A 21315-nucleotide genomic window follows, 5' to 3' on the forward strand; every position below is an offset into this window, starting at 1 on the left:
CTTACATGTTCTGCAATTGTGGAAGAGTGTTAAAACAGTTTAACGCAAAAGATTCTCGACATAGAATGACAAGCCTTGAGTAAAAGTGAAGAATTTTAACAAATATGCATGATTCATTAAAACAGCGGACCTGCTGAACTCGAGCAGGAGCGAGAAGAAGCTTAGTAAACAAACACTAATCCAGTGCGCTGATGATGCAGGCTTGGCACGTCACGCCATTACTCTGTTCTGATTTGAAGAACAAAAATAACGACAAAGCATTTGTTATAGAAAGCAAGCTGAACTTACCTGTTTGTTTGTTTTTTTTAATTCCCGTCGATTAGGCTATAATATGTTTTAATTCCCGTAAATCTCCGTGAATGAATATTACGTGGCTGTTACATAGTAGTTGTGTATTCAAGCGCGAGCTCGAGCCCCCTCCCTCACTCTCTTTCCCTCCACTTTGAGAAGCGCACGAGCAGCCAACGGGAGATGAGCGCACAATCGCGTTATGCAATCACATTCATACTGCTCAAAACCTTCTACATTCCAGGCATTAATCTGGAACGCGTTTGATATTTAAAAGCAAACATAGGCGTATTTGAAATAGCACATTTTTATCCACATTTCATAACTAAATCTTAAGGAGTAGCTGGGCTATTAGAAGAAAAATCATTGCTACTAGTCAAATGTAGAATCTAACTTCACCTGAAAGAAAATCTGATGCAGAAAATCAATCAGAGAAAGATGAGACTGTTCAGGCACCATAAAGTGCAATGACAGAAAAATTATAAATGTGGTATAGCATGCATGCAAAAATTAAAATATGCTTTGAGGTTCCTAATGTATATGCAACTGCAACATATTGGGCGGGGCCCATGGGCTGCAGCCCAGTCAAGCCCAATGGTAAGTCCGGCCATGCATGCATGGTTTACAGTCCAAACAGTAGAGGAAGACCCAACATAGGCTTTAGCCTCATCAGCTAGTGGGCAATTTACTTCACATAGGCCTACTATGATTGATTGATTGATTGATTGATTGATTGATTGATTGATTGATTGATTGATTGATTGATTGATTGACAGTTATTGAAAAACAATTGCTATTACCTTCAACAAAACTGAAAAACATAAGTATTTTGTCTCAAAAGATCATCTTGTGAAATTATTACGTTAGATCATATTACCTAATCTATTTTTTTTTTAATGCACACAGTGAAATCAATGATCAGGAATTTTGCAATACACAGTGACAAACATAACATAGAGCTTAAATTGTTAGTTCTACGAAATTCATTAATTACTCACCATCATGTCGTTCCAAACTCGTAAAATCTTCGGAACACAAACAAATATGTTTTTAATGAAATATGAGGGATTTCTGTCCCTCCATTGACAGCTATGCAACTACCACTTTGACGCTTCTAAAGTTCATAAAGAATTCGTAAAACAAATCCATATGAATTGAGTAGTTTAGTCCAAATGTTTTGAAGAGACACGATCCTTTGAACAAATTTAATGTAGGCTTTTATTCACATATGAACATTCATCAACTCACACATTAGTTGTGGTAAACGGAAGCTCAAGCATGTTCGCTTGACGTGCAAGAACCAATTAAGTTCATTCTCGTGTTACGCAGTACGTTTGAGCTTCCGGAAGCTTCCGGTTTCTTCTGGCGTGTCAAGCAGGTTCGCTTGAGCTTCTGTTTTTGTTCGCTGATGAATGTTCAAAGTCACCATGATCAAAATTGACAATTCTTCTTTTATATGGAATTTTGCAGTATTTATTATAAATAATTTATATGTGCACATTATTATTTATTTATTACATTCATATGCCCTCATAATCTTTAATTAAAATAATTTTCCCTCCCTCTAGCAGTGACATCTCTTCTCTTCTCTGATGACTTGTTTACTGGCCACTCACAACCTGTCACTCACATAAGATCACAGAAATAGCAAACCACAAAATTCCTGATGGACAAAATCAAGGACCTGCCTAAATTTTTTCTTGTTCAAGAAGTGGTTTCACTTGACTATACATCATAATAGGGGGGAAAAAAAGACTATCACAACTTAGTGTTGACAAAAGTAGTGGTCATTTATTTATTTATATATATATATATATATATATATATATATATATATATATATATATATATATATATATATATATATATAGCCTATATTTGCTGTTTTAGGAGAAAATTAAATTAAAATGTCTCATTGTATCTTATTTTATAGGGGAATGTTCCAGTATAAATAAATCTTATAATGTTAAGTTGAACATTATGTTGACTGTTGAAAGTTTTAGTTCATGGGTTAAGGGTGTTTTGAGGGGTTTGGTGCAGTCAAGGAAATAAAATACCCATAGAAAAGATAAATCACATAAATAATCTTTTTACAGATACTCAAGGGCTCACAAAAGCAGAGCTAAAAGACTGAAATTCAGAAAGATTGGTTAACCCAAATACAAAACACATTTTTAATTGTGAATGAACTTTACTATGTATGTACACCCAAAGCACTTTAAAATCATATCAGGGGATCTCTCCTCAACCACCACCAGTGTGCAGCATCCACTTGGATGATGAGACGGCAGCCACAGTACAGCAGCGCCAGTGTGCTCACCACACGCCAGCTATAGGTGGAGAGGAGAGAGAGTGATAGAGCCACTGTAGTGGATGGGGATTATTAGGAGGCCATGATTGATAAAGGCAAATGGATGGAATTTGGCCAGGACAATGGGGTTTCACCTCTCTTCTTTTACGAGAAGTGCCATGGGATTTTTAATGACCACAGAGACTCTTACAAAGGACAGTCCTTGTATACTGGGGCCTTAGGCCCCGTCCACCCTACTGCGTTTTAGTTTAGAAACGGAGAATTAAAACGAATACGATCTCCGTCCACACCAGCGTTTTAGCTGCGTATTAGAATTGATCTCCGTCCACATTAAAACGACTGAAAACGCGGATCACGTGACCATTCACCAACACTGGGCATGCGCGTGCCGGTGTAAACACAATTTCATTGATAAAAATGATCCCACCATGCGCTGGTTCTTTCCGGGTTAACCCAAAACCGACGCTCCATGTACGGTCGATACCGCCGCTGCACACGGGAATTGTCACAGATCACTCGAATAATAGCTTGCCTCCGGCGCATGTAGGCAGTTATAGCATTGTAAAATGCAGAATTTACTTGCACAACAGCTGCTAGCAAAACTATACGCCATGACTGATGATACCCAATCATAGAGCCGAGCGTGAGCCTCTACTACGTCATCGTTTCTAAAGTCCTCCGTTTTGACCCGTCCACACTAAAACGCCCTCCGGAGATTCAAAACGAAAAACGGGTCAGCAGCGTTTCTAAACTTCTCCGTTTTGGGTCTCCGTTTTTGCCGTTTTAGTGTGGACGGGAGGTGCAAACGTAGCAAAAGGTCTCCGTTTTTAAACGAAAACGCAGTAGTGTGGACGGGGCCTTAGGAACCACACAGACCACAGGCTGAGTACCCCCTACTGGCCTCACTAACACCTCTTCCAGCAGCAACCTAGTTTTCTAGTACCTAGGTACCTAGGTAAGTGGTACCTAGGTACCTAGGTCTCCCATCCTTAGTACCTAGGTCTCCCATCCAGGTACTAACCAGGCTCAACCCTGCTTAGCTTCAGTGGGAAACCAGTCTTGAGCTACAGGGTGATGTGGCTGTGGCTGACTACCCAGCTGAAAAATCCAGCATTGCTGGTCACCAGCATGTTTTGCATGCTGGGACCATCATAGGATGCTGGTTGATGTTTTGCTGGTTCCAAGCATGGGAAACGGGAGTGCTGGTGGACCAGCTACACTAACTCAGTTTTGCTTGAGAACAGCATGTGTTAGCTAGTCCACCAGTTTGACCAGCACTATACCAGCTCTAACCAGCCTGGACCCTTCATTGAATTGTTGCTGGTTTATGCTAGATTTTTCAGCAGGGTAGAAACAAAACTTGAAACCATGGAATCTGAGAAAATGAAGACTTACCCTTATACAGAACAATATCTGAGAAAGTACAATGGCAAATGTTATGTAAAGAAATAACACAAAGACACACTTGGAAACATTAGGTTATACGTAACCCTGGTTCTCTGATAACATAAGTGAGGTATCTATGGGAAACGCCTCTGGTGTGACAGATCCTGGAAGCACTAATATCACTATGTCTGTCAGTTGACAGACCAATCACAATATACTCATGTTGTCAGAGAATCGGGGTTATGCAAGTAACCTAAACCTCGGTATCTCGATGGGATATAAACAACTCCCGTATTGCAGATATGCTGTCCAAAGCAGGCATGTCAACCAACTCAGTAATGTATGTAATGTAAACACAAGCCTTTTTCTTTTCTTTTCAAAGCATAACGTTTTGCTATCCTGCCCTTGCCCACTGCACCCCAACCTGTGAGTGATGCATCTGTTGTCACCAACTTTCTCAGAGAAACTGCCCCAGCAGAGTCCCTGACTCGAGAAAAGACCGGTCTCTCCACTGACGGAAAAGTAATGCATAGTGATGTCACTATCTCTTTGCGGATGAGGTGGCGTTTTGGACACAAGTGCTACCCACAGTGCTGCACAACACACGCTACCCACAGTGCTGAAACTCTCTCATTCACAACAATCCAATTGGAATGACAGAGACTGTTGTGGCCATCAGCCCCAGAAGACATAAACACAGTCTGAATGGGACTCTGTTCCCTTTCTGAAAAAGGGATAGGCAGAATGCCAAATCGTGGCCAATATCGCACAGTGTGCACCCGGCTTAACGGTCATTACTAGACTGTCGGTGAGCATGTCAAACTAACGATCAAGGACAATTTGCAAAATTTGTCTCAGACAGCCAAATCGTGGCCAAATTCGTACAGTGTTCTCCCGGCTTTAATAGTCCAAGTGATATGTGAAAATTATGTTCACTTTTTCATAAAAGCATGAAACTTGGTACACATGTACAATTTGTGGCCCTGAACATTTTCAGAAACGGAGCCATCGCAAAAACGCCTTGTGGCAGCCATTTTGCTTTCCGCCATAACTGAATTATGTATTTTGTATTATATCTCCTGAACCAAACATGATACCATGGAAAATGTCTAATGTCTACTCCTATGTTTTGATGGTCAAGGATTACAATGATACCATATACAACATAATAAACTGTTCAGATGAATAGTTAATGGTGAATTCAGTGACGGTGTGAGAAGGAAATCACAGTATCTGAGAACCTAGGCTAGACATTATAATATCATTAAATATCTGTTGCATGCATGTTGTGTAGAGTTTAAGGGCCCTATCTTGCACCCAGCGCAATTGACTTTGTACACCGACCATAGACTGTAAAAAAATATGGACGTAGTGTTCGTGACGTCACCCGTAGGTTTCTGAAGAGCATTTTTGAAGCCTAAAGTAGGCGGAGCCGGCCGTCGCCATCTTGGCCTTGCGTCACTCCCGGATAACAAAAAATAGGCAAAGAGGCGGGGCGTGAGTGGAGCTGAGGAGCCTTGCTATGATTCTGTACTATTCTGTTAGTTGAAAATGTATTATGCAGTAACTTAAAATTACTCTGAGAGTGTGTGTGTGACAGTGATTTATGTGCTTAACGTTACATGTCAGTCACTCTCTTTTTATAGTCTATGGTCCGTCAGCGCGGCATCGCTCAAGTTCGTAGAGAGCTTATTCAGTCCATTTTAAATTCTGATTTTGGCCGCCTCTCAAATGGGTTAAACCATAGATATATTGCCTATGAAGTTCAAGTAAATGCGCTAGAAAATCCACGCTCATTCATGGATGTGCATTTATTGCATGGATGGAGAAAGCACCGACACCTGCAGGATTTCACCTGACGGTACTTAAGCATATTATAATCTATCTGTTCCGTGAGAGCAGAACGAACGAGCCTTTATTGACGTTTTTAAATCTGAAAACTCCAAAAAGCAATGAAATTGTCAGACATCCATTAGTGCATGTTCACAGAGGAAAACAACTGAAATACAGCGCTGGTTGTTCTCTCGAACGATACTCGACGACAACGACGGAATCCTAAGCCGTGGGCGAAGTAATGGGTGTATTAAATTGTATGAAATAATCCCGGAAAAAAGCACAAAACACTGCAGAGATGGCAAGTTCAGCAGCTAAAATTTGATGAGGTTAAGTGACGGCTAGTAACAACAGCAGACAAACAGCTAGCAATGACATCAGCGGGAATCCATCTGTCACTCAAGTGGCCACAACCTTAATTATGCAGAACTTTAAATATTAATCAACTAAACGGATGAGTTATAAAAAAATTCACCCCCCTCACAGTTGTTATGAAGGGCAAAATTAGCTGTACAGACCAAAGCCACATGGAGATCCAGGCTGTAAACATGTTTTTTTCTGCTGTAAAGTTGGTAATTTTAACATGGGGGAGATACAGATTTGACTCACTTCTGCAGCCAGCCCAAGCGGCCAGTCAATGAATTGCAGTTTAACTTACTTCCGTGTTGGTTTCAAGAGAGAGACGGGGAGGTTGCCGCTTGACACGACGCATGTATCATTCCTATTTTGCACCCACGCACAGCGGACTTTTCCCTCCACAGACGCACGTCGGTTAACTAAGAAATACACTTGCGCTCCCGGGGGCGGTTCAGCGCAAAGAGGAGGCGTGTTCCGGCGCAAACGTTCCCTCATGCTATTTTACAGGTTTAGAAAACAATTCCGCCACTAACCGAAAAAAAAATAGTTTAAAGTCAGTGGCGCGTTGCGCATGTTATTCATATGCTATTTTAAGGGCGCATGCTTGGCCATAATCAATGTTGCGTGTGCACAACGCGCATATTTGATTCTCTCATCTACACAGAAGCAGCAGTTTTCATTTTTGCAAATCATACATTATTACGATAGATAGATAGATAGATAGATAGATAGATAGATAGATAGATAGATAGATAGATAGATCGACTATCTGGCAAATCCGCCGTTATGATAGGAATCCGCTATAGAACAAGTGCGCCTGCTCTTAAAGGGAATGTGAGATGATGCTCTGATTGGTTTATTTCACGTTACGCCCAAACCACACCTATGAATAATGAAGCTACTTCAGACCAACCCATTTTAGATTTGCGTCGGGCGCAAGAGTCATTTATCCCGCCGGTATAATAGCAACAGCGCCCAAGACCCGCCCACAAAGTTACTTGCGTTTCTCGCTTGATACTTGCGTTTCAGATCGTCAAAATAGGGCCCTAAAAAGCTTAATCCTTTTGTTCATTAACCTTGACAATACAGTGACTGTAAAGAATGGAATATTCAATATGACCTCAGCAACATAGCTTAAAAAGAATGTCAAACACAAAGATTTACTTAAAAAAATATATTTTTCAGTAACACGTTTGTTTGATTGTTTTGTTGTTGTTGTTGTTGAACCTATTCTTTAATGTCTCCTTCACAGTCTCCTCCACATTGACACAGAGCTGTGCACTTTAAGTGGCTTTTTTTTGCATTTGCAATGCCCCCGACAGCCTTTCTTCTAGCCACAACTTAAGAGTTCAAGGATGGACTGGCTTGCCTGTGGAAGAGTTGACCACAATAGTCTCCAATCGCTTGGGTCCTTCCAACCCCAGTCTGTTGGAGATGGCATATTTGGTGCCACCTCAAGTGCTTGTCCATGTATACATTAGAGGGTGACACGAGAGTGGATATTCAAACCTCTCCTTTCCCACTCCCCCCCAAAAAAAATTCCATCCCATCCCAATCCCACGAAAAAAACTTTAGGGAAAATCTTGTCCCCTCCCAATCCCAGAAGAATGACTCCCATTCCCTCCCAGAATCTGTCAATTACAGTAAAAAATACAGTAGAATAGATCACAGCATGTCCACCTAGTTGAATAAAAATCCAAAATGTAGTTTTTTATGTTATTTTACTGAACTGAAAGCCATCTTAAACAATGCATGTACATTAAATTCAATATAAATCATCCATGTATTAAACACACACACACACCCGCACACATTACGCCATCTTTCTCAAATCGTAAAAAAAAGTTGGTTACTTCAGACCGGCCAGAAATGTCGGTGAGCACAACTGAGGTATCATTTTCCGACAGTAGTTGTTGCAGCGTGGCTTTCATGTCTGACTCCATTTTGATTAAGATTTTCGCGGCTACAAAGTACACGGGGAAGTCACCATCTTCTCCTATTATCGGTGGTTGCCATTGGCATCAACTTGGTGCATTACCACCACCAGCTGTTACGGGTGGAGCACGTCATTCAGCAAACAGGAAAGCATAAAGATGAAGGGCAACTAGAATTGAGTTCAAAATCAAAAAAGTTCAAAAAAGTTCAAAGTTGGGAATCATTGTTATTATAATTCCCAGTCCCGCCCACTCCTGCTGAAATTCTTTTCTGTGTTATCATTTTTGATTCAGGAGATATGATACAAAATACATCATTTGGTTATGGTGGAAAGTAAAATGTCCACCACGAGGAGTTTTTGCGATGGCTCCATTTCTGAAAATGTTCAGGGCCCCAACCTGTACAAGAGTACCAAGTTTCATGCTTCTATGAAAAAGTGAACATATCACCTGGACTATAATTGTAAGACCATATGAAGCCGTTTTTGTATTCGGTGGAGATAATGGTAAGTTACACTCGCTGTTTACAAGAAATTCCAGCGGTTAACGTGAATGATGTTAACAATATTGTGAGGCAGTTAGCTGTCACACCTAAGAGTAAGAAAGGGCTTTAAATGATATATTTCGAGCTACGTCGACAACTTTGAGGGTGAGTATTCTCTCATATAATGTGAAATCCAACTAGCGAATCGGTTTCTAAAATCCTTGCCTCTGTTTCTGAGAAAATAAATTTTATGAAAGTTTTGCCGCTAGTACACTTCGCTATAGAACGCGCTCCGCGGAAGTAAAGACGCTGGCTGAGATTCTACCGGATATACGTCAGCAGCGTTCGTGCATAGAGCATATAGAATCAAGCAGTTGTACAAGCAGTACAACATCAACAGATGACAACAAGCACAATAACGGAACAAAATAATTTAAAACAAGAGCCAGAGCAAATACTTTACATTGTATTTACATTTTTATATAGAAACAATACAGAAACAAACTATCTGTGAAATGAGATGTTAATACTTCCACGGATATTCTGTATCAATCAAAGTGTCTCAACTAAAAAAAAACATGCTGCGCTGCCAAAATTGTATGCTCTCAAGCACCCACAGCTAGGCGTTTTCAGCAGTCTAATGCTTTGGTGGACACACGGCCTTAAGGTTGAGATAATGTGTGACTGACAGCTCAGCAGGAGGTGGATTTGACATTGCGAACACCTCAGTGTTATTAGCTTCCAGCCTGGATAACCCTTTACAGGAACCCTGTGTGAAAAGGGCTTATCCCAGAAAGGTTTCATCTCTGAAACGTACGCAGGGACATTTATGTGTAGTGGCTGGGACCAGACCCATTGAAAAACGTATTTAATGGCTCTGACTGGGACACGTGACGGCAGTCCCTAGCATCATAGAGATCTCCGTTCAGTGGCTGCTGCTGCACAGGCTGCCCACTGCGACAGCCAGGCAGTGGTCAGTTTTTCCGCTGCCCTCCGTCACATTACAAGTAGGTCGAGCTCTGCCTGAGTTGGGGAGGGGGACCCTTCGCTTACTCAGCGAATGTTTGAAAGAGTCAGTGTAGTGTCAATGAACAAAGTTAAGACATACAACTGACAAGAAATTCAAAATAAAAGCCAAAAAGTGCCAAAAGTTCTAGACAAATAAGACCACATGAAATGATTTCCATAATTTTTACAATAACCATTTTTTTGTAGACAGCAATTATATTGTAAGAAAAAGGAGACTTTTACTTAAGTCATCTTTTTTTTTCTTTTTCTTTTTTTGCCAAATGAAGAGCCCAGTAATCTCACAAGTCCCCCCAGAAGAGAGTCCTCAACACTGCACTCAGCACATACTGTGTAAGTATGCATTTTAGTCAGTTTCAATAGGAATGCCACCATACGTCAACCACTATGTCCAATAACAAACTTTGCTATCCACCTTCATTTCATAGTACTTTAACTGTCAACAATAGACCTTGCGAAACAACAAGGTTGCGAGGGATAGACTTCCAGTCTTTTCAATGCACATACACTCTGAACCTATATCACATGTCCTTTTCACAACTCACAACTTTTGAAACTGTTTATGCAGCTTTTGTCTACTGAAAGTTTTTTGGAAAGATGTTTCATCAGCTGAACAATTGAATGTTTGCTCTCACAGCCTTGTTTTCAAGTCAAAACTTAAATTTTGCGTTACTCTGATTCAGGATGAAAGGTCAGCCTTTGAACCATACAGTTCTCCAGCCCAACACCTGTTTCTTTCTTGTTTTCTCCAACTTGATTGATCTCAGAAAACAATAGGCTACTTTTATAGAATTCTCAGCCACAATGGTTTAATCTCCAAAGAGTTGTTGTTTCTGCCATAGGCCTATGTACATTATTTTGTCATATAAATTATTATTAAGCTGTGAGGCCAAGCTTTCTGATGAGCATGGAATTAGATTGTGGTTGTTTTTAATTTGCGATTTAAAAAATACATGTTTTATGTTTTTTATCACTGCAAAAAAAAAAAAAGAAAAAAAAAGAGTTGATTCATGATTCCTTGTTGTTTGTGAACAATATAGTTTTTCATGAAGATAAATACATCTTTGTATTTTAACATTATAGTGAGACATTTTATATTTTATTAGTAGTGTGATTGCGCTGTCATTTCCTGACACTAGGTGGCGTGCAATATTCGTTTTAGATCACGGTGTGACTGAAAGTCAAGCTTATTTACTGAAAGAGTACACTTATTTAACCTGGACATTTTCAGGGTGGATTTATTTATTTTTGTTGAGTCGATTTCTGTATAGACACATATCTTTCAAACAACAGAAATGTATAAAGTTAAAACAAAAATGTTATAACTCTTATTTTGGACAACAAATATTGTAATTAATAAAATGTAGGCTATTTACAAAGCCCTGACCTGACATTTATTAAATATACCCTTGTCCTGAGATTAGTTAAACCTTTCTGTTGTATGTCATTCTGGCTTTACTGTGTTCACTTCTTTAACAGCTAATGCAAATATGATATTTGAATTTTAGCTCGGAGTGTAGACATGATTCTACATTAAAGGCTACACAACAACACAACAAGATCCACATGTGACAACTGGCCTTGATCTCCCCTATATATTTATAATAAATGGGTGGATTGAAAGACCAACTGCTGAACCTGTCTAAAACTGTAAACATGAAAAAACGCTGCTGTTTGCTTATACACTCGGAAAAGGTAAGCTACTAATTTTCTTTTTAAACTCAACACAATGCAAGACATAATTCAAAATATGTGTAAAACAACTGTGAAAAGTCAGCACGGAAAATTCCTTCATAATAACACAGTACATTGTGCCCTGTTTTTACAGACTTTTTTTATGGAGTGTATTTTTTTCCAGCTTTAGCTGCTTGCCCAGCATTCAGGCCTCGGTTATACATTTTGTGTAAACTTATTATATTTAAAAACTGGCCAAAAAAACACAAAAAAAACCTCTTGTTCTGATATCACAGTTGCCTTATATTCAGCAAACCCATGACTGGACTGGACTGGAAACGTCAAAAAGTGGAAGTATAAATGTTTGACCCCACTCCCCTTTTATGTCTTAATTTCCCCACTCACTCTCTCCTACTTTTGTCTTCTCTCTTCACACACTTCTTCTAGCAACGCGAGGAGTGCAGGAAGCCCCTATATGTCTCTGACGCCACAGGTTATGTCTGTTCTTCTTCCCCACTGACAATCACCCTCTGTGGTGTCAGTGACCTGTAACCACCTGCAGAAGAAGAGTCAGGATACATAAGACTTCATATCAATAATTGAAAGAAACTCTGCCCCCTCGTTTTAATTTATTGATAAGCCCACCTTGCAATATTCTTTAATTACTCGGCCACCTGCTTGCCCACCCTATAGAATGCAGAGGAAGCCATTACATGAGGGCAGAAAATGATCCGCTGCCTCAACAATTGTATCTTTGTGTCGCTAAGACTGCGAGTTAGGTGTTGGGTTTCATTAGTGCCCTCATGTTGATCATGATAGGGCACATTTCTTTGAAGATTATTAGCCTTGCTTAAACAATAGACCTTCACAAGCTGTATGGTGCGAGGTTCTTCTAGTTTGTCGATCACAGGTATTTAAAGAATCTCATTTTGCGCATCACATTGTGTTTTCAAAAAGGACGTGTTTGTCGCAAACCAAAGGTCATTGTAGCCTTTTTAACAAACAAAGTTCAGTGGACTTAAGTATGTGTCAAGACTGAAGACTCAACCATACAGTTTCTCTCATGCAAACAGGCTGCATTCTTATCAGTTTCCACATTCCAGAAAAGACTGACCTGTATAAAACAGTCTGAATAATACTGGCAATACTTGAATTTCCAGTCACTGATGATCTAGGGTTTGCCTGATGAAGATTTCATTGAGTCACATAATGTTCAGAATAAGTCAATATAATCTAATGCGTTTCAATATTTACCCATGATTACTTTATTTTATATATTACCCTTTCATTATGATGTATTGCATAAATAATATTTGAACAATACCGGTAATGCTTGAAAAAGTCACTGATTAATCACTCCCTGGTTTTGCCTAAGGAAGATGTCATTGACTCACGTAATGCATACATCATAAGTCAATATGTTCTAATACATATCAACATTTACTCAAGGCAAAACATTCAAATCCTGTTTAACATATTACTGCACTAGGTGGAACTTGCTTAACATCTAGCTAGTCTGGTAGTATGTTTCCTGGTACAAACTGCCAAGTGGCATTTTGATGACTCTGAAGAGCTCATTGCTGCCATTTCTAATCTAATTAAAAAATCAAATGTCCTTGGGGTGCACAAGCTTAGCTTGGAGGGTTGGCGAGTGCTGCGAACGAGCAAGAAGTATAAAAAGGCTCTTTGTTGCAGTTTGGTCGGTTGGCCAGGCTGACTCCGCGCTCGACGCTGAGTGACGAGGCTTGTCTTGCTAGCTCTTGCGGTCAGCGTGGCTCTGCTCATCTGTCACTGACCCTGGAGCCTCCATCACCAGGCCCACAATGGACGTGATTATAGATATGATGACAATGTTCAGAGTCGGTCAAAGAGCACAGACTCAAACTTCTTGTTCATGGAAAGGGTTTGATTTTACATGACTTCTATTTTTATTGATTTTGTCAGTACTCTGGGAAAATATTGGTATAATGTGAAGTGAAAGATTACCAAGAATACACATTGTGCGTCAATTCTGGGTTTACATGCTGGACAAAGCCAAGTAACAATCACATTATCGAGATCTGTTGGTCCGACTTTACAAAAGCTGGATTGGTATGATTTCAGTCGGACTAAAGCATTTACATGACACTTTAAAAGTCAAATTATTGTTACTTTGACTGAAATAGGGGTACATATAAACACACTCTGTATTTGTTCCACAGCATATTTGTAAGAGCCTAAATATAAGATCAAGGCCCTGTTTCACAGACAGGGTTTAGATTAAGCCAGGATTAAGCCTTAGTCAGAGCCGCCTTAACCTAATGTTAGGCCCCGGGGCTGAGAGGTTTTGTAGGCCCCCCATCCCCTCAATTTAAAGAGTCTCATTTAACTATAGTGTTTTTTTTAAATATTGTTTTTCATTTTAATATTGTTATTAACATATCACTGAGCACATAAACACAAGACACTTTATTTAACAACCACACACAGCAACTAAATTTCAACTTTATGCAAATGAGAAGCGATTTTCGCGAGCGACGACCAATAGGAAAGAAGCCTTTCAGTGGAGCTCAGCTCCCGTCACCGTCTCGAGTGAAATTGCATGTGAATCGGCAAGACCGAAGAGTTCAAGGGCGATTTCACTGTTTTATATGATTTGACTGTAACTAACCACAAACATGGATATAATAAAATGATGCATGGAAAAGAAACTGTCGACAGTCTCAGTGAGTTTAATTCATACATTTATAGTTCGAGTGTTGTAGTTTTATGATGCAAGTTTAGCACTGCTGCAGTTCATTTTACAGTTTCCCCTGCATTATGTTGACTATTAGGGACAAGAAAATGTATTAGCCTATTTGTCAAATTCGGATGACGTTTTAGTAATTGATGACAGTATGAGTGAGTTTAATTTGTAGATTGATCGATCGTTAATCTAGTAAATGATTGAATCCCTGAACACTGCTGTGTGGTAGATATAAAAACACTCTCCCAACAGCATACTGTTTCCTTTCAGCCTAATTCCTAGTCAAATTAAAATGATATAGTTGTATAATATCACTTGTGGTGGTGTTTTGTATAGATGTGGCCAGACGAGCAGTCTCGCCTCATTCGCGCCGCTGGACCTCTAGACGCGCGTAAACGCGTCTTTACAACACTGAAATCACTCGCGCCAGACGCTCTATTCGCGTTTGGTGTGAACGCACCATAACAATAACATTAGAGCGACAGCACTACCAACGCCCACAAGCGACTAGCGACATACAGCGACAAAATCTGACAAGTTAAAACAATATGACCTTTTCAGCTCATCATGAACTTGAACATGGGAGGCCCCTGAACTTGGGAGGCCCCTGGGCTTCAGCCCAGGTAAGCCCGTGCATTAAGGCGGCCTTGGCCTTAGTTCAATTAGAACATTTAAGTCGGATTTATAAGCATGCCTTAGAAAAAAACATTACTGGTGTGCATCGTGAGACAAAACAATGACACTGACATATTTTAAGATATGTCAGCACAAGTTACTTTCAGTTAAAACAGCTTTAGTCTGGGACTATTAGGCTTAAACCTTCTGTGAAACCGGGGGAAAACTTAAGATTGTGAATTGACAAAAATCTCCTTTTTTTACTTATACAAGGAAGATAGTCCTTTGCTTCGAACAACTAAGAAAATTATTTTAAGATGGTTTTGTGGGACTTTAAGAGGCTGCCGTAGACAGAGATGACAACTGACTGCAGTCAATTTAAATGAGTTTTCACACCAGTTTCTTTCTGGCAGTAAGGAAGCCTACACAAGGTTGTGCTAATAATGTCACATCCTTAAATAGCACTAGCATGAATAACACAGAGGTGTGGTCTCAGTGAAGGCTTGCACATCGGTACAATGGATGACCCCTCATTTTGGACTTTTCTACCCTCAGGTTCTAAAGAAACTGTACTTAAGCTCTAGAGCCTGTCTTTTTGAGTATCACCCATGAAGGCTGATGATATTTAGTCTGTGGTGACGCAAATGCTTTGAGAGTGGAAATATTTAGCTTGATAAACCATCCTGTTATAAAAAGGAAATGGGTGAGGTTCGTGGTTGCTTCATTGGTATATATGTGCTGGTGTGGTAATGGTTCATGAAACCATTTCCGTTTTGTTCATCGTTGTTTTCAAAATGTCATGACTTAAAAAGCAAACGTATTGTTTGCGTGTACTGATCCCAAACCTACACAAAAAAAAAAAGGTCTGGAATACACTACACAACTTGACTTGGCAAGTTGCCATCTTGACTTGGTTACAGGGAAAAACTGGTCATCATACATTAAATGACTGAGGATCACACAGATTTTCAAGTTGTTCCGAACACAACAAACTCAGTGCTAGGAGACGCATTACAAATTAAATCAACGTTCTGAAATTGGCTCAAAATATAAAACATGTTTGATATTCTTATTTGACAGATTTGTAGTCTTTTGAAGCTAAAAAAAAAAAAACTGAGTCTGACTGTGTCCATCCTGAATTTCTGGGAAATCTGACAACCCCGACTGCCCAAAATATGCTGACTGGCTCTGACTTTCCGCAATAGCAATCACTCATCCAGACTTAAAACCATGGTAAAAAAAACTGGGCAAAAAGTCCTGTACTGTTACTGCCTTAGACAAACAAGAAACATTTACACACATTCAGTCTCAAATACAAACCACCCATATTTCATTAAGTTCCTTATATATACAGTAGAAATGGGGGGAAATGAATGTGACACAGTTCCTGACCTCTTGCAATTCTCTTGTTAGAATTCTCTTCTATTGTGATAAAATTGTGACGTTTCAAATGCATAAAAATAAGTACTGGGCCATAGCAACATATTGTTTTCTCATAAGAATTAAGGATAATTGGTCCCACTTTATATTAAGTGTCTTTAACTACTTCGTACTAACATTTAAATTATTAATTTGATACAGTGTACTTATTGTGTACATACATTTGTTTGTTTTTTTACATTGTATTTATATTTAAAAATAACTGCATATGTCACGGAGTGCAGTGCAAACCCAACTCAAACTAAACTCAAACACAAACCAGATCGTGACGGCATGTAATTGCTGAAATGCTGTAATTTCTGTAACATCTACAATTACACTGTTGACCCTTCTCTACCACCTTAACCAACCCTTAAACCTAACCAAACCTGTCCCTCATTGTACCTGACAATTTTGTAGTTAAAGACACCTATTATAAAGTGTAACCAGAAAAAGCAGATCAGTTACAACACATTTGTTTGCTTTGTCTCAAAAGTCAACAAATGATACCATGCAAATGGTGTTTTACTTTCACAATGAATCCACAAAACCACTAACGCTAGTTGTTTTTCTGTATGAAAGTTCATATATCAGTTCATATGTGTTTTAGTTATGCCATTGCAGATCTAAGACTTTAGTGCATAACATGACATGTGAATAAAATGTTAGAATAGGTTAATATTTCATGTGTTCAAATCATATTTGCATGTTGACTATGTGATCAAGTAGATGTGCCCAGCCTGCTGGAATTTACAATATATCTCTGAGTAGTTGCTGTCTGTTTCCTGTTTTCCATCAGTTTAGTTCCCATAACTGTTTCCTTTTTTTGGTTTGTTTTTTCAAGCTGGCCTCCTTCCCCTCTTAAACCAGAGACATTTATCCTTTAGCTTGATCTAGAAACGATTTCCTCATGCCAGACTTTTCAGGAAACACATTGAACTGACTTACCCCTGTTTCAGTTCAGAGAATGTTCCAGACTTTTTGTGAAGTAGACGTGCCATTTTTTTTTTACTCACAACATGTACGCGATCCATGAACTGGGAAGTCAAACTGTTGATCGCAGGGCAGTAAGTAAATAAATCGAATACAGAGGGCTTTCTGTACTATTTTCATCAATGTGAGGTCTGAGACATAAGAAAAAACTGAGAGGGTTTTAATGGCAGGCGTCTACATTCCAGGGTGCATTAACTTACACTGTCAACACTATGACGAGGCCGCATGGGCCGGTCGTACTGCATTTAGATTGAGGAAATAGAGCCTCGCTGTCTACCTCAGTGGTCAAACATGCCGTACAATCACGTCTTAGAGTGGAAACCTTTCAGAAAAGTAGGTTCAAGAGCTCTGTTTCCAGCCCTCTGGTAACAAACACAGACAGACTGGCAGAGGCCAAACTCGGGACATTGGCGCTAACAGATTTAAAAAAAAGTTTAAAAAAGATTTTATAGTTGAAATTACTAAAATTTCTATTATAGTATTTGACAACATTCATTCAGTTTCCGAAAATAATGAAATGATTCTCCTACAAGCTACCTCTAAAAATGGCTGTTTTTAAAATGTCTCAAGGGACATATCAGTTATAAAAAAGTGGCTTTTGGGAATTCATTCAGTGTGTACACATGGGTGTCTTGTTGCAGTGAAAGTTTAGGTGCTTTTGTCCAGCCACTGACTTGTTGAGCCAAGAAATTAAAGCTTACTTATTGGTCTTGCATCTCCACTTTAAAGACTGCTATGAGCTTTGACTCAACAGACTGTGGATTCAACACTCTCTAAAAAAAAAATGGTACAGAAGCTGTCACTGGGTTGGTACCATTTAAAAAGGTTCTAATATGTACCATTAAGGCACTAATATGTACACTTTTGGTACCACATTTGTTACTTTGAGCAATGCACTCTTAAGGGTACAAAGGTGCACCTTTTAAAAGATCTGTTTAAATAAGTGATTTATAAGATAAGATTAATCTTTATTGTTCTTGTATAACTCAGCATGCAATTTGGAAGCACTGCTGCTATCGATGTTGTCATAAAACAAACATATAACCATACCAAAAATACAATTAAATATTATGCAGTGCAGTAGTGGAAAGAAACAAGCTTACTTTAACTATGAATAATTAAGAATTGTTATACTATCAAACAAGTGGGAGTGTTGTTTTGAATATCATATAGCACATGATGATATTCAGGCCAACAATATGATTGCAGGTGTAAAATAGTTTGTGCAACAGTTCAATAAACAAGAAGCAAATATCGAGCAACTTACATTTTAGACACAATATTGCAAGTTACTTTTTAGCTATTTTTGCCAACAACAATAGTTAAAAACTAACCAGAGTTTAATTAACTGTCACTCATTTCAGTGCAGCATACCATAGAGTTCCCGAATTAGTCAAATAGTTTGAGTGTATGAGTTATTAACACTCTTACAACCACAGCTGCTTGTTTCATGCCTGAATGAATCTGTGTTTTAAATGAATCAGTTCAGTGAATTAAATGACTTAACTATAAAGACTTATCATGTATCGCCACCTACTGGTGTCATAATATAAAACATAGAAAAAGTGACTAAATATCAGACTATACAGTATGTCTGGAAAGTGTATCTAAAGACAGAAATAGTAAGAGTAGTATGGTATGCCATCCAGAATTTAGCTTCTATCGTCACTTATGCAACATCACTTGCACATCAAGATCAGAACAAGCAGTTGCTTAATATTTACATCACTTATAGACAGTATTTCAAGTACACAGGTGTGATTCAATTACAATAGCTGAATAGCTTTATTTGAAACAGTAAATACTGAATGTACATAAAGACCATCAGTTATTATAAAATAATTTTAAAATGACACAGCATCACCCTGGTATTGATAGATATTGTTTTGAAATGACTATTAAAAATCCACATATAACGCATATATAGCCCTACAAAGGTTACCACATATAATGATTCAATAAAAAATAGAATGAAAAAGAGGGCATCCATGCATGTAACAGTATTGGTTTAAATACATTAAAATATATAAATATTTTGTAGCTCAAATAAATTCATATTTTGGACGGATTAAAAAAAGATGAAGCTGAAAGGCACTTTCATACTGACCTAGCATAAGGTGGAGGGTAACATTTCAAAATTGAAAAGGAATCGCTTGGTGATAGCTAACCTTTCAATCAGCTGGTACTTTGAACAGACATACGTGCAGCAGCAAACATACATATTTTAACCAAAAATAAAGTCCAAAACGAAAGGTCCCATTTTAAGACACTCTTTTCATGCATTGTTGACGCTGTTTCTCCTCAAGTTTCTCTTCAAGACATTTAATAATGACAGGGTCAACTTTGGGATCAAACTTGTTTGCAAACCAGTGGCCGTCCTCCAGAAGCCACCGGAGCTCTGCTGCACCATAGATGCAGACACTGCGTCTGTGTGTGCCAGTGCACTGTGGATACAAACGGATTTCAAGATATTTCCATTTAACCAAACGTGTCCTACTCTTTATATCTGACACATCAGGCTCAGATCTTTGTAACTCCCCAGGAACTCCAGGCACTCTAGCCATGGTTGCCCAAAAGTGCTCATCAGGAGAATATGTGTCAGCTGTCCACTGCAGAAAATCCTTTGCCAGTTGATTGTTCATAATGTACGTCACAAAATCCCGTGTCAACACAAAGTAGGCACTCCCAACAAACATCTCAATGTCATGCGGCGGTGGGTCTTTAGGATTGGTGGTTTTAACAGGCATTTTATGGTATTCATATGATACATCTTTCAATTCATACTGAAACTGGAATCGCTGCCTTTTCAGTTCGCTGGGCCTGCTTGATTCGAGCATGTTTGCACCATTCAGTTTCCTGAGCTCAGCCACCAGCTCATAATTGGACTTCAGCGGGAAGTCTTGGCCACACAAATTGATAGCATATTTCCATTTGACCTCTGAACTCAGCAGGTCTGAAAGGCAGTTGAGATCTGCATTAAGTCTTGTAATGTGTGCATACTGAACAGACTCGATTTTAGATGCTATGAAGACATTTGGAAAACATTTCTCCAAGTTCTTCAATGCCGCAATAAAATCTTTCGATGACTTTTGATCATAATGAATGCAGTAAATATTTTGAGGTGTGTAAATGGCTCGAAGAATCCTTTCCACCATTGCACTGTTCTTGTGCACCACCAACGAGTATGCAATTGGAAAGCTGCATTCCTCATCAGTTACAAAGATCTCATTATAGCCCCTTTTTTCAATGTAGTTTTTGCAATCTGCAGTGAAAGAAACAATACTCTTATCATCAACTTCCACAATATTTTTGCGTCTTATCTCCAGCGACTTGCCAATTTCCACTGGTTCCAGTTCATAAATGGCTGTGCAGTTAATGCCATTCATAGGCTGAGGTTTGAGTGATCTTTGTTTAGCTCCATAGGGCTCAATGTAGATACTGTCGTCCACTGAAATATTTCTGTACACCAGCAAAACAACAAACAGTGACACAACAAACACATAGAACTTGCATCTTAACCAGTGTAAGATAGCACATCTTCTTTTCATTCTGTTGGAAAAGTACATACAACTAAGTGTTAGAAATAAAGCTGCCATATATGCTAATCTTCTGACATGAAACGGTATCATACTAAGTTATTACATAATTTAGCCAAACTAAAGGGGGATTTGCTTACCTTGCACACTGCCGGTCTTTTGTTTTGTGCCACTGCCATCAAAAATGACAATATATGAACCTGTGTGACAAAGAGAGCATAACATATAGCCTAAATGTAAAAGCCTTGTGGTTTCTAACAGTATTCTTTACCTAATATTGCAAAGGTTGCCGCACTGAGGCTGTTTGGAAAGCTTTAAAGCGAACGAGCCGCATAGATTAAACAAAGCACACTACATATTTCCATCAATCTGCCCGAAACGCAAGAAAAGCTGACTTGTTATATATCCCCAACTCTATTCAAACAATTGAATGACTTAATATAGAATCGAAATGAAATACTGAATAACTAGACAACACCTTTGCGCGATTTGTGTGTAAATAAAACAAAATTAAAAGCGATCGAAATATTAATTAAATGTCTTATCGATCTCTAAAATAATCTATCGAGTTCAGGATACTTACGACTGCTGTTAAGATTGCGTGACTCGTACCGTCACACTCCGTCTAAGATGAGTAAGTTCAGGAACCGCGCTGACTTCAGTTTCAGTGACTGAAGAGAGGCGCAGTTTGAGGCGTGAACGCCAGTAAAGTCCAGTCCGCCCACTCACTGGGG

At 39.0% G+C, this 21315-nt stretch overlaps 2 protein-coding genes across 5 annotated transcripts in view; both read right to left on the reverse strand.

Annotated features, from left to right (window-relative positions):
• LOC309500055 (uncharacterized protein) overlaps positions 1 to 18664 on the reverse strand; it is a 34040-nt gene extending 15376 nt beyond the window's left edge. For 2 of the 4 annotated variants that reach the window (XM_082171600.1, XM_082171599.1), the window contains exon 1: positions 17001 to 18664. In XM_082171600.1, coding sequence (XP_082027726.1) covers positions 17001 to 17086 — 86 coding nt within the window. In that variant the 5' untranslated portion in view covers positions 17087 to 18664. Of the gene's footprint in view, positions 1 to 288; positions 454 to 11698; positions 13570 to 14670 lie in introns of those variants that run through there. The other 2 variants (XM_082171602.1, XM_082171601.1) reach the window with 2 other exon arrangements.
• Positions 18665 to 18806: 142 nt separating this feature from the next.
• On the reverse strand, positions 18807 to 21298 carry gcnt4a (glucosaminyl (N-acetyl) transferase 4a). The gene is made up of 3 exons (XM_082171613.1): positions 21165 to 21298; positions 20722 to 20781; positions 18807 to 20594 (listed from the first exon to the last, which is right to left on the reverse strand). Exon 3 carries the CDS (start codon positions 20591 to 20593, stop codon positions 19307 to 19309), a length of 1287 nt encoding a protein of 428 aa, XP_082027739.1. The 5' UTR covers position 20594; positions 20722 to 20781; positions 21165 to 21298; the 3' UTR covers positions 18807 to 19306.
• Between the last annotated feature and the right edge of the window lie 17 nt (positions 21299 to 21315).

The sequence above is a fragment of the Leuciscus leuciscus genome (assembly GCF_965113295.1).
Source record: "Leuciscus leuciscus genome assembly, chromosome: 5".
Taxonomy (NCBI): domain Eukaryota; kingdom Metazoa; phylum Chordata; class Actinopteri; order Cypriniformes; family Leuciscidae; genus Leuciscus; species Leuciscus leuciscus.

What these genes read in the sequence shown, in the direction of transcription:
- gcnt4a (XM_082171613.1), bottom strand. Translation starts at nt 20,593, where the DNA reads ATGAAAAGAAGATGTGCTATCTTACACTGGTTAAGATGCAAGTTCTAT.